At 34.9% G+C, this 14647-nt stretch overlaps 1 protein-coding gene across 1 annotated transcript in view; it reads left to right on the top strand.

The window, feature by feature from the left end:
- Positions 1 to 3335: 3335 nt before the first annotated feature.
- Positions 3336 to 14647, top strand: part of LOC128661275 (zinc finger protein 585B-like) — a 129719-nt gene continuing 118407 nt past the window's right edge. Inside the window, exons 1-2 of the mRNA XM_053715549.1 lie at positions 3336 to 3452; positions 4290 to 5533. Coding sequence (XP_053571524.1) covers positions 3434 to 3452; positions 4290 to 5533 — 1263 coding nt within the window. The 5' untranslated portion in view covers positions 3336 to 3433. The remainder of the gene's footprint in view (positions 3453 to 4289; positions 5534 to 14647) is intronic.

Below are 14647 nucleotides of genomic sequence, written 5' to 3' on the forward strand. Positions count from 1 at the left end.
TTAATTTTTTATGCAAAAATGGCTGTTTTTATTTTTATCCCTCCCTCTCTAGTGACTCTTGCGTGGAGTTCCACATCTTGGGTATTGCTATCCCATATGTCACTAGCTCATGGACACTTGTCAATTACATGAAAGAAAAGATAATTTATGTAAGAACTTACCTGATAAATTCATTTCTTTCATATTGGCAAGAGTCCATGAGGCCCACCCTTTTTATGGTGGTTATGATTTTTTTGTATAAAGCACAATTATTTCCAAATTCCTTTGTTGATGCTTTTTACTCCTTTCTTTTTCACCCCACTACTTGGCTATTTGTTAAACTGAATTGTGGGTGTGGTGAGGGGGTGTATTTGTAGGCATTTTTTGGTTTGGGAAACTTTGCCCCTCCTGGTAGGATTGTATATCCCATACGTCACTAGCTCATGAAAGAAATGAATTTATCAGGTAAGTTCTTACATAAATTATGTTTTTAAGATATTTTTGTCAAATTTTAGTGTGTTACTTTCAATAAAAGTGTGGGCTTTTCATTAAATAGTCTAATTATGCAAAAAAAAATATTTGAAAAAATAAATTTTCAGTTTTTCGCCATGTGCATCCCGGATTTTCGGGTTCGGTTTCGGTCCAGAATTTCCATTTCGGTGCATCACTAATTGTATTGTTAGTTTGCATCTGTTGATTTTGTTATTATATACTTTATGAACATTTTAAATGGGCCGAACTTGATGAGAGATCATATCTCATTATGTTATCAATCTATGTAAACACAAAGGCTTCCTTTTCTTATCTCTGTCCTAGAAAACAATTAAAAGTTATCATTTTAGATCCTGTCTCTCCGAATCCCCCTTCCCCCCCTTGCAGTGTGATTTAAGACAACTCACTACTGACCAAGAGAATTTAAAGGACTGGGGGTGGAACACATGAAAAATACAAAATGTAGAGACTTTTAAGCATTGTACAAATTGGTCAAAAGGAGGGGTACCTATCCGGTACAGAAAGACTACAGATACAGTGTGCACCTTCATGCGGTCTGTAACAACGGACTATCACATGCATAGTATCTGTGTATGTTTGTACCTGTTACCCTTAGTGATCTACAAGAACTTTAGCTTTTGTTATTAATAAATTGTTCATTTGCTTTAAAGGGACACTGAACCCAAATTTTTTTCTTTTGTGATTCAGATAGATAATGAAATGTTAAGCAACTTTCTAATTTACTCCTATTATCAATTTTTCTTCATTCTCTTGCTATCTTTATTTGAAAAACAGGCATCTAAGCGTTTTTTTTGGTTCAAAGCTCTGGACAGCAATTTTTTATTGGTGGATGAATTTATCCACCAATCAGCAAGAACAACTCTGGTTGTTCACCAAAAATGGTCCGGCATCTAAACTTACATTCTTGCATTTCAAATAAAGATACCAAGAGAATGAAGAAAATTTGATAATAGGAGTAAATTAGAAAGTTGCTTAAAATGTCATGCTCTATCTGAATCACGAAAGAAAATTTTTGGGTTCAGTGTCCCTTTAAGCATTTGTCTGTGTCTGTATCCAGTCTGCCTGGGGTCTGCACAATAAACCTGATTATCTTGAGCTGTTGAAGCTCTAACTAATGTGAGTATTCTAGGTCTGCCTTACATCTGGGGAGTGAAGATTACACAGTATTATGCTATGTGTTTCTTTCTCTTCCTTCTGAGGAACATCGTATGGACTATTTGTATTTGTGGTATTGTCTCCATTAAAGACTCTTTTCACGTTGGATATATTACTACATATTGGTCGGTACTACATATTGGTCTGTATTATTATCACTATTTGTATTTGTGCTACTGTCTCCATTAAAGACTCTTTTCACGTTGGATATATTACTACATATTGGTCGGTATTATTATCACTATTTGTATTTGTGGTACTGTCTCCATTAAAGACTCTTTTCACGTTGGATATATTACTACATATTGGTCGGTACTACATATTGGTCTGTATTATTATCACTATTTGTATTTGTTCTACTGTCTCCATTAAAGACTCTTTTCACGTTGGATATATTACTACATATTGGTCGGTACTACATATTGGTCTGTATTATTATCACTATTTGTATTTGTGCTACTGTCTCCATTAAAGACTCTTTTCACGTTGGATATATTACTACATATTGGTCAGTACTACATATTGGTCGGTATTATTATCACTATTTGTATTTGTGGTACGGTCTCCATTAAAGACTCTTGTCACGTTGGATATATTACTACATATTGGTCGGTACTACATATTGGTCTGTATTATTATCACTATTTGTATTTGTGGTACTGTCTCCATTAAAGACTCTTTTCACGTTGGATATATTACTACATATTGGTCGGTACTACATATTGGTCTGTATTATTATCACTATTTGTGTGTGGTTTTTGTTACACATTTTATTTTTAGTAAATACAAAATGTCTGACAGTGAGGATCTGTAGAAACTACAATATCAATACTGTAATATTAGATTTAAATTACATATAAACAACTCTTATTTAACATTTGTGTAAGTGCTGCTCTTTTATATAAATAATGGAAAAAATGATTATAATATATTTGTAAGGTTGTGATTTGTCCCACTCATAAATAGATTGTCCTGAGCTTATATTGTAAAGTTCTGGAAAGATTAATATTTAAAGGGACAGCCTACCATAGAATTGTTATTGTTTTAAAAGATAGATAATCCCTTTAATACCCATTTTCCAGTTTTGCATAACCAGCACAGTTATGTTAATGTACTTTTTACCTCTGTGATTACCTTGTATCTAGGAACCTTCTTCCAGCCCCCTGATCACATGACTGTGACTGTTTATTATCTATTGTCTTAAATTTAGCATTGTTTTGTGCTAAATCTTAAATAACCCCCTGTGCCTGAACACAGTGTTATCTATACGGCCCACATGTACTTTCTGTCTCTTTGTGTTGAAAAGAGATTTAAAAAGCCTGTGATAAGAGGCAGCCCTCAAAGGCTTAGAAATTAGCGTATGACCCTACCTATGTTTATTTTTAACTAAGAATACCAAGAGAAAAAAGCAAATTTAATGATAAAAGTAAATTGGAAAGTTGATTAAAATTAAAAGTCCTATCTGAATAATGAAAGTTTAATTTATACTTGACTGTCCCTTTAAGGTGCAACTGTAACACCCACAGAGCTAACTGTACTAAATGCTTGTGCTGAATCAATAGCACATATGTAATAACCTAATCAGCTGATCTGTATCACATGAATTGTTATGTGTGCCTTTAATTATACCATACGTACAGTTAATTATTTATTATTATCTGTCTAAACCATTTAATATACTTTTTACAGACACAGTCAGAGCACTGAGAGATATCAGGTATTGATGTAACTGGAGTGAATAAGGGAACCTTCTTCCTGAGCACAGACATTGGAGCCTGTTATCAGCATGAACTCATATGTGTTAGGTGCGTAAAATAGATATTATGCTGACTTTAATTGCTGGGAAATAGAATAAATCACTCATTAAACAAATATAAACTATTATATTTATATCTGCATCTTTTAAGAACATTTGTGTCAACACCGGCTCTCAGATCACCTGCAACTCTACCTTCCCCTGCCCTGACCCAACTCATGGAACACCCATAACTACACTTACACCTACCTTGTTCCCATATATGGAACACCCAGTACGCCACCAGTAAGTGTTCCCCACCCCAGAACTGCCACTGATTTGTGTGCTTAATTTCACAGTGAGTCTTATTAAACTAATACATTTTTGGCTGATTATATAAATTAAACAACTGCAACCGCAAGCTAAGAAGTATCATAAGATCACTGCTCCTTTAGCCTTTAAAACATCTCACACTAATTATTAGTCTGTGATAATTAAGATATCATATTCTCACCCTACTGGTTGAGCATGAGCCTGGCAGGGCTGTATGTGCATTTGCTTGTGCAATGTTAAATAAGGATGGTAGATGTTACCTATCTTGCCCAGAATACAGATGTACTTGTTCCCTGGCTGAGAACATTATCCACCTGCACCTTATTTAATGGTGTGCTATAAATTGTTTTCATCAGTAATCAGTGGTTTAGTTTATTATGAAGTAGAAATATTTACATTATTTGTCTTTCTTTGTTTAAATTTGTGATTTACAGGTTAATCAATTTAAAAATAAACACAAAATAGAAGCCATTTTATGGAGTGTAAATAAATAATATGATTTGTGTAAGACGATGGATTCCATTTTAAAGAATAAACTTTCTTTATTTTCTTTATTCCTTTTCTTTTTATGTAGACAATCACTTGAATAGTTCATACCCATCCTTCACTACAGGAAGCATCAGAATGATACCGCAAACTCCAAAAGTCTTAGACACTAATGACTATTCACAAACATTGGGGAAATCACAGCAGATATTTAAAGGAGATGGAGAACTAGCAGGAACTGGGCAGCAATCATTATGTACAGAGAGTAATTTAGTCATCAAACAAGAGGACAACATTTATGACTTATCTAGTGAAATGATTATCCCAGACGATAAACCACACACATTTACTGAGCTTTCAAAACATTTAAAAGAAGGGGAAAGTCTTAAGTCTAGCCAAATGATTCATACAAATAAGAAACCTTTCAAATGTACAGAATGTGAGAAAAGCTTCACATGTAATTTGCATCTCCTTGAACACCACACACTTCACACAGCTGTGAAACCTCACCTGTGTACAGAATGTGGGAGATGTTTCACATCTAAAGGAAACCTTAAGTATCACAAAAAGACCCACACAGGAGAGAAACCTTTTACTTGTAATGAGTGTGGGAGATGTTTCACATCCAAGGGAAATCTCATAACTCATGAAAAGACCCACACAGGGGAAAAGCCTTTCACATGTACAGAGTGTGGAAAAAGTTTTACACAAAAGAGTGATCTGAAAAGTCATGAAAGGATTCACACAGGAGAAAAACCTTTCACATGTACAGAGTGTGGAAAAAGTTTTACATATAAAAATAATCTGAAAACTCATGAAAGGAGTCACACAGGAAAAAAGCCTTTCACATGTACAGAGTGTGGAAAAGGTTTTACACATAAGGGTAATCTGAAAACTCATGAAAGGAGTCACACAGGAGAAAAGCCTTTCAAATGTACAGAGTGTGGAAAAGGTTTTACACAAATAAATAGTCTGAAAACTCATGAAAGGATTCACACAGGAGAAAAGCCTTTCAAATGTACAGAGTGTGGAAAAGGTTTTACACAAATAAATAGTCTGAAAACTCATGAAAGGAGTCACACAGGAGAAAAGCCTTTCACATGTACAGAGTGTGGAAAAGGTTTTACACAAATAAATGATCTAAAAACTCATGAAAGGAGTCACACAGGGGAGAAACCTTTCAAATGCACAGAGTGTGGGAAATGTTTTACACAAAAGAGTCATCTGAAAAGTCATGAAAGGATTCACACAGGGGAAAAGCCTTTCACATGTACAGAGTGTGGAAAATGTTGTACACATAAGAGTAATCTGAGAAAACATGAAAGGATTCACAAGGGAAGAAACCTTTCATATATTTAGAAAGTGAAAAAAAAAGTTTTTTATTGAAATCAGGTATCACAAAACACCAAATATTTACACACAAATAAACTTTATATACACAGTGTACAACCTTTTTACAATTATCCTAAAGAGGACAAACTCTCTAAATAGAAGCATCAAAAGGGATCTTATTGTAAATAATACTTTCTAATCCCAGTTATAAAAGCGCCAGATTGGAAGTGTTCTCCTGCTGTCCTTTGTTCCTCTATATATGTGCGCCTCAGCGTCTCTCATATAAATGTGATAGAATCCAAACAACAAACAGGAATATACAGATCTGTCCTCATACTGACCAGTTTACACAGCCATTCAACACCAAAGCACCCCCAGTGTTGTTTATTAATATGCCAGTGTTATGATTTGTACGTTTGTTTTACACAGGGGAGGAAATAATTACATTTACAGAATAAAGGAGTCTTTATATGAATAGAGTGTTAGAGATTTATATAAACAAGAACATCAATCTCAAATGATTGACATCTGGGAGATATATTTAATGTGCACATCATGTGGATAAACCTTTTCTTATAGCAATAGATGCTAAGCATTGTACATGTTATATACCAGAGGAATTACTGAGGGGAAACTGATTTTATTTCATGAGACACAATGGGCTAGATTACAAGTGGAGCGCTAATTTATCGCACACCTAAAAATGTTGAAATGTGCCCATTTGCGGGTGCGCAATAAGTTATCAGCCATTACAAGTGGCTGATGTTTTCTACCATGAGCTCATGGTAGCAATTAGTGCTTATTAAATTAACAAGAGAAAAGATCTCTGGTTAATTTTCTAAATGTCCTGCAAATGCCCCTAAATATAATTGTTACTTTTCTTTAATAAAAAAATAGCATTTATTAAAAACAAAACAAAAATAACTGCAGTTTTTGGGGGCTAAAGTTGCCGGCTGTGCAGTGTTAAAAAAGACAGCGCTGAAAAGTGCCTTTACATTGTGGTCTATGGGAACTTTCTCTTCCCTGTAAATATACATCTATAGGCTTTTATATATATATATATATATATATATATATATATACACAGTGTAAATATACATGTATATGCTTTTATATATATATATTTATACACAGTGTGAATACACATGTATATGCTTATATATATATACACAGTGTAAATACAGATGTATATGCTTTTATATATATACACAGTGTAAATACACATCTATATGCTTTTATGTATAAATTCCAAACAAATTCACAGTTCCAGAGTAGGAAGGAGAGAGAGGAGAGATATAGGTATAATAAAACGTGTACTTTATTGGTAATACATAAAACAGACCTGGCACAGCAAACAGAGAGATCCTTCTGCTGACGCGTTTCCTGCCTCACTGGCACTTCATCAGAGCATTCGGATAGTAACTTACACAGCTGTTAAATCACTTGCAACAATACAAAATAGACCAATCAGAAATAGTCATCAAAATTACCTGCATGCACTGAAGGGATACTAATTTAACCCCTACTGGTACAAGACTAAGTTGTTAAATAATAATACTGGTTAGTCAAAAAATATATATACAGCATAAATTCTAAGAAACAATCTTAAAATTGAAAAAAATACTTTAAAAACAGAAATGGGAACTTATTAAATGGTAGTATATAGCAACAAAGAAAAATGGTTTTATTAACAAACACTTACATGTCGGTAGAGTGTGCAAAGCCTTACTTCACGCTATGAGTGACAAAGTATTAGCCCCTTATAATAATTTCAAAAAATATATATAATTGTCATGGATTGCAGACCAAATAGTATGTATAAAAGTTAAATGCTAACCATAATAAAGTGTCTGCAAACATGCCAATAAGAGCATAATCACAATTGTAGCGTGATATACAATAAAGAAAGCCAACCTAGCACAGAGTACCGTATCTATGCATTAAATTTATAAATGTTTCAATGAACATAAAATGTATCCCAGGACAATAATGATATACAATGGTAAAGATAAAATCCGAACTTATTCACACATACGTAAAGACTATTAGATGGAAAATGAACTGCAAATAAAATATTCATATCAATATCAAGACACCCTTAATCATTTTGTATGTGTAAATAAAATTATCTTACATCAGAATGAGAAAATATATAAATAGAATAAGATGGTATCCCCAACAATTAAACATATTTCCATTGGAGACATAATACTCTATTTGTCAATGAAAAGTTTCACATCACTGATCTTGTTTATTCCACAAGGAGAACCAGTCCTTAATGTATAAATCCAAAATATCTCTCTTTTACTGAGAGCCTGATATCTATCACCTCTTCTAGCACCCAAATTGACCTGTTCTATACCTTGGAACTTAAAGTGCCTTAAACGATTATCATGTTGGAAGAAATGTTTTGCAACTGGTCTCTTGGGGGTCTCAGCCTCTAGGGACAGTAGATGTTCTCTGATTCTGTCTTTAAGATTCCTAGAGGTGAGACCCACATACTGAAATTTGCATAACATGCAGGTTACAAGATAAACTACAAAAGTAGAATTGCAGTTAATTTTGTCCCTTATTTTATATGTTAGACCTGTGTTGGTGGACATGATCACAACATTTGCATGGTTTTACTCCACATTTGTGAAACCCCACATTAGTAGGTAACTAAGATCTAGGCTGAATATCTTTCGGACAAATCTTCCGTCCAAAGTCTTTCCTTATGCTATCTCCAATAGTGTCTGATCTACTGGAGATGAAATTACAATTCTTAGAGATATATTTGAGATCTAAATCTTTCTCAAGTAATGGCAGTCTAGTTTTAATTATATTACATATTTCACTGAACTGCTTGCTGTATTTAGTGATGAAATTAATGCCTTCTCTTTTCTTATTTTTCCCTGTGTTATTGACTCCTTTATCTTTCAATAAATCTTTTCTATCAAAAGTGGACACCATTGTAGATATTTCTTGTAATTTATTTACATCATATCCTCATTCAACTAAGCATTTTGTTAAACTATCAGCATGTTTCCAATAGTCACATAGATTAGTGCAGTTACGCCTTAATCTGATGTATTGGCCCTTTGGTATCCCTTTCTTGAGGTGACCTGGATGTGAGGAGTCAGCTCTGAGTATAGTATTGCCACTGATCTCTTTCCTATACACTTCCGTGATTATCTCATTGTCACTGCTCTTTAAAAGTACATCAAGGTAAGATATACTGGTATCTGATGTACTATAAGTAAACCTCAAATTTTGGTCATTATAGTTAATAAACTCTAAGAACTTATTAAGTTGTCCCATGTCACCTTCCCAGATCAGAAGAACATCATCTATGTAGCGAGTGTACACTATTATGTTCTTCTGAAAAGGATTAGAGGCATCAAAAATTTTCATTACTTCAAAATTTGCTAGATACAGGTTTGCATAAGAGGGAGCGAATTTCGCCCCCATCGCTGTCCCTCTTAGCTGTAAAAAAAACTCACCATTGAACATGAAATAATTTCTATTTAATAGAAAATTAATAGCCTATAAGATGTAATCTATAAGCTCATCGTCATAACCTGAGTATCTTTCAAGCATGTTTTTTATCGCTGTAATGCCCAAGGTATGTGGAATACAGGAGTAGAGTGAGACTACATCTATAGTCACAAAATGATAACCTTCACTCCACTGTACATCTTGAATTAGTCTAATAAGATGCTTAGTATCCCTAAAAAATCCTGGTAGTGCTTGCACAATGGGTTGTAGTTGTGCATCAACCCATTGGCCCAACCTCTCTCCCAGGGAGCCAATAGCAGAAAAAATTGGTCTCCCTGGGGGAGTGTCTAGGGATTTGTGTACCTTAGGTAGATATTTAAAAACAGGTACCCTTGGGTTCTCTTCAAAGATAAATTCACTAGTTTTAATTGTCAAGATAGAGTTTTCTAATCCCTGATCTAAAAAATGTTTTAATTCCCTTTGAAACTTAGTTGTAGGGTTAAATGTTAATTTTTTGTAAGTGTCAATGTCTCTTAGTTGACTATAGGCCTCTGTAAGGTAATCATTCACATTCAAAACAACAATTGAACCACCCTTATCAGAATCAACAATTGTTATATCTTGGTTATTTTTAAGACGTTTCAGTGCTTGTGCCTCTTTATTCGTCAAATTTTTATACCTGTAAGAATCAACATTGTCAGCTCTATTCACTTTTTCATGTAGTGACAATAAATCTTGCTCTAAGATAGAATGAAACAATTCTATAATATAATTTCTTGCCTGAACAGGATAGAAGTTACTAGGTTTGTGTTCTTTAATCAATTGCTGTTTATTAACTCTATTATCAACACCAATACCAATAGTATTACATTGTAACTCGCATAGGGACACTATATTGCACAAATCTTTGAAATTGCAATTATCACTCAGATTAATATTGACCCTCTGCGTGTCACAAGGTGGATCTAACACATTCAAATTTTTAAAGTGCTTATTTAGTGTTATCTTTCGCACAAATGTATTAATATCTAGGATTGTGTCGAAAATATTAAAGTCTCTTGCTGGTGAGAAACCTAGTCCCTTAGTGAGGACAGAAACCTCATCTTCATCCAATACAGTAGAAGAAAGATTGATTATTTGTCGCTTGTCATGTTCTTTTTCTTCCACTGTGTTCTGCGGCTGGGATATCTTGGTACAGCAGGATTTTTCCCCTGGTGATCTTCCGCTTTGTCTTTGTGTTTTTCTTTTGTGTGTTCCACAGTAATTACCCCGTTTTTTTGGCCTTGCTCCCAAAGCTGAATCTGTATCCTCATTAACTTTGATCGGTGTTGAGGTGATGGGAGCTAGAGCCCCAGAGGTTGTCAGTGTTGAAGCCAAGGCAGAATTATTATCACTGGTCATTGCTGTGCTTTCAAAACTTGAAAATGTCACTTTCTTGTTACTTTTGTTATTCTTATAACTCCGTTTATTCTTATTATTCTTTTTCTGTGCCCTCCTTTCAGTATTCCAACTATACACAATATTTAGATCATAATCTTGTGTGTCTCTTTCATATTTCTTGTATTAATGATCGGAAAGATCCACACTTAATTTTTCTAAAGTCTCATCCAGTTGATTCTGAAAGTGCAAAAATTTATCATCATTTTTCAGTGGCTCTAATTGTTCCTCTAGACTCTCAAGCTCCGTTAATATAATCTTTCTTTGTTCCTTTTTAAATGTTACCAATTTTTCCATTAGTACCAGCGAGCAGTCAGTGAGGGACTGATTCCAAGATGACATAAATTCTGGATACTCCTTGTGGAAGGCCGGATATTTTTTCATTCGTAAGCCCCTGGGAATTTTCTTTTCCTCTAAATATTGTTCAAGGAATTCTATGTCCCACCATAATATTAGTTCTTTAATGTGCACTTTTTCTTTGTTCATAAATAAAGTTCCCAATTCAACTTTATTCTCAACGGTTGCTGTGCCTTTTAATAGTTGTTCCAATCTCTCTCTCCTCTGTTTATCATTAAAAGCAGCCATATCCAAACAAATTGATCGTTGTCTAACAGGATAATAGTATATTACACTTCACACTGTCAAAGTCCACACAGAGATAAATGCAATGCAAATAGAAATTCCAGATTTAGTGCAGTATTATATGATCGTGTGATTTATAATCCATAACTAGCTAGCGTGAATATTCACTCCTAAATTGGAGTCCCACTTCTAGCGGGATTACACTTAGCTATTAGAGAACTTGTGTCAAATATCGTGGTTATTAAACGTATCTGTGGTACAGAGGCTGTTAGAGCCGCAGCGGCAACTTGTGAGTGTAGCAGTTGCAAGACTTAAATAATTGCAAACAGTAGCAAAAGGCAGAGTAAGTATTGTTTCACTTACCCCCCATGTCTGTTGCGGCGTTCACGCCTCTGGATCACACAACAGGTAAGTGTCTCTGTTGATCGCTGTCCTGTGCTCCGGAACTATTGGGGCTCCCCTGGACCCGTAACCAAACAAATTCACAGTTCCAGAGTAGGAAGGAGAGAGAGGAGAGATATAGGTATAATAAAACGTGTACTTTATTGGTAATGCATAAAACAGACCTGGCACAGCAAACAGAGAGATCCTTCTGCTGATGCGTTTCCTGCCTCACTGGCACTTCATCAGAGCATTCGGATAGTAACTTACACAGCTGTTAAATCACTTGCAACAATACAAAATAGACCAATCAGAAATAGTCATCAAAATTACCTGCATGCACTGAAGGGATACTAATTTAACCCCTACTGGTACAAGACTAAGTTGTTAAATAATAATACTGGTTAGTCAAAAATTATATATACAGCATAAATTCTAAGAAACAATCTTAAAATTGAAAAAAATACTTTAAAAAAAGAAATGGGAACTTATTAAATGGTAGTATATAGCAAGAAAGAAAAATGGTTTTATTAACAAACACTTGCATGTCGGTAGAGTGTGCAAAGCCTGAGAAAGTGACAAAGTATTAGCCCCTTATAATAATTTAAAAAGATATATATAATTGTCATGGATTACCTGTTGTGTTAGCCAGAGGCGTGAACGCCGCAACAGACATGGGGGGTAAGTGAAACGATACATACTCTGCCTTTTGCTACTGTTTGCAATTATTCAAGTCTTGCAACTGCTACACTCACAAGTTGCCGCTGCGGCTCTAACAGCCTCTGTACCACAGATACGTTTAATAACCACGATATTTGACACAAGTTCTCTAATAGCTAAGTGTAATCCCGCTAGAAGTGGGACTCCAATTTAGGAGTGAATATTCACGCTAGCTAGTTATGGATTATAAATCACACGATCATATAATTCTGCACTAAATCTGGAATTTCTGCTTTTATATATATATATATATACACAGTGTAAATATACATGTATATGCTTTTATATATATATACACAGTGTAAATATACATGTATATGCTTTTATATATATATACACAGTGTAAATATACATGTATATGTGATTTTATATATATATATATATATATATACACAGTTGCAAGAAAAAGTATGTGAACCCTTTGGAATGATATGGATTTCTGCACAAATTGGTCATAAAATGTGATCTGATCATCATCTAAGTCACAACAATAGACAATCACAGTCTGCTTAAACTAAGAACACACAAAGAATGAAATGTTGCCATGTTTTTATTGAACACACCATGTAAACATTCACAGTGCAGGTGGAAATCAATGAGATGAGATTGGAGGTGTTGGTTACAGCTGCCCTGCCCTATAAAAAACACACACCAGTTCTGGGTTTGCTTTTCACAAGAAGCATTGCCTGATGTGAATGATGCCTCGCACAAAAGAGCTCTCAGAAGACCTACGATTAAGAATTGTTGACTTGCATAAAGCTGGAAAGGGTTATAAAAGTATCTCCAAAATCCTTGCTGTTCATCAGTCCATGGTAAGACAAATTGTCTATAAATGGAGAAAGTTCAGCACTGCTGCTACTCTCCCTAGAAGTGGCCGTCCTGTAAAGATGACTGCAAGAGCACAGCGCAGACTGCTCAATGAGGTGAAGAAGAATCCTAGAGTGTCAGCTAAAGACTTACAAAAGTCACTGGCAAATGCTAACATCCCTGTTAGCGAATCTACAATATGTAAAACACTAAACAAGAATGGATTTCATGGGAGGATACCACAGAGGAAGCCACTGCTGTCCAAACAAAACATTGCTGCACATTTACAGTTTGCACAAGAGCACCTGGATGTTCCACAGCAGTACTGGCAAAATATTCTGTGGACAGATGAAACCAAAGTTGAGTTGTTTGGAAGAAGCACACAACACTATGTGTGGCGAAAAAGAGGCACAGCACACCAACATCAAAACCTCATCCCAACTGTGAAGTATGGTGGTGGGGGCATCATGGTTTGGGGCTGCTTTTCTGCGTCAGGGCCTGGACGGATTGCTATCATCGAAGGAAAAATGAATTCCCAAGTTTATCAAGACATTTTGCAGGAGAACTTAAGGTCATCTGTCTACCAGCTGAAATTCAACAGAAGATGCGTGTTGCAACAGGACAATGACCGAAAGCATAGTAGTAAATCAACAACAGAATGGCTTAAACAGAAGAAAATACGCCTTCTGAAGTGGCCCAGTCAGAGTCCTGACCTCAACCCGATTGAGATGCTGTGGCATGACCTCAATAAAGCGATTCACACGTCTGATCTGCAACTACAGGAAACGTTTGGTTGAAGTTATTGCTACCAAAGGAGGTTCAACCAGTTATTAAATCCAAGGGTTCACATACTTTTTCCACCTGCACTGTGAATGTTTACATGGTGTGTTCAATAAAAACATGGCAACATTTCATTCTTTGTGTGTTATTAGTTTAAGCAGACTGTGATTGTCTATTGTTGTGACTTAGATGATGATCAGATCACATTTTATGACCAATTTGTGCAGAAATCCATATCATTCCAAAGGGTTCACATACTTTTTCTTGCAACTGTATATATACACAGTGTAAATACACATGTATATGCCTTTATATATATATATATATATATATATATATATACACACACAGTGTAAATATACATGTATATGCTTATATATATATATATATATATATATATATATATATATATATATATATATATATATATATATATATATATATATATAAAAATACACAGTGTAAATATACATGTATATGCTTTTACAGTGAGTGCAGAATTATTAGGCAAATGAGTATTTTGACCACATCATCCTCTTTATGCATGTTGTCTTACTCCAAGCTGTATAGGCTCGAAAGCCTACTACCAATTAAGCATATTAGGTGATGTGCATCTATGTAATGATAAGGGGTGTGGTCTAATGACATCAACACCCTATATCAGGTGTGCATAATTATTAGGCAACTTCCTTTCCTTTGGCAAAATGGGTCAAAAGAAGGACTTGACAGGCTCAGAAAAGTCAAAAATAGTGAGATATCTTGCAGAGGGATGCAGCACTCTTAAAATTGCAAAGCTTCTGAAGCGTGATCATCGAACAATCAAGCGTTACATTCAAATTAATCAACAGGGTCGCAAGAAGCGTGTGGAAAAACCAAGGCGCAAAATAACTGCCCATGAACTGAGAAAAGTCAAGCGTGCAGCTGCCAAGA

The sequence above is a fragment of the Bombina bombina genome, chromosome 5 (genome assembly GCF_027579735.1).
Source record: "Bombina bombina isolate aBomBom1 chromosome 5, aBomBom1.pri, whole genome shotgun sequence".
Taxonomy (NCBI): domain Eukaryota; kingdom Metazoa; phylum Chordata; class Amphibia; order Anura; family Bombinatoridae; genus Bombina; species Bombina bombina.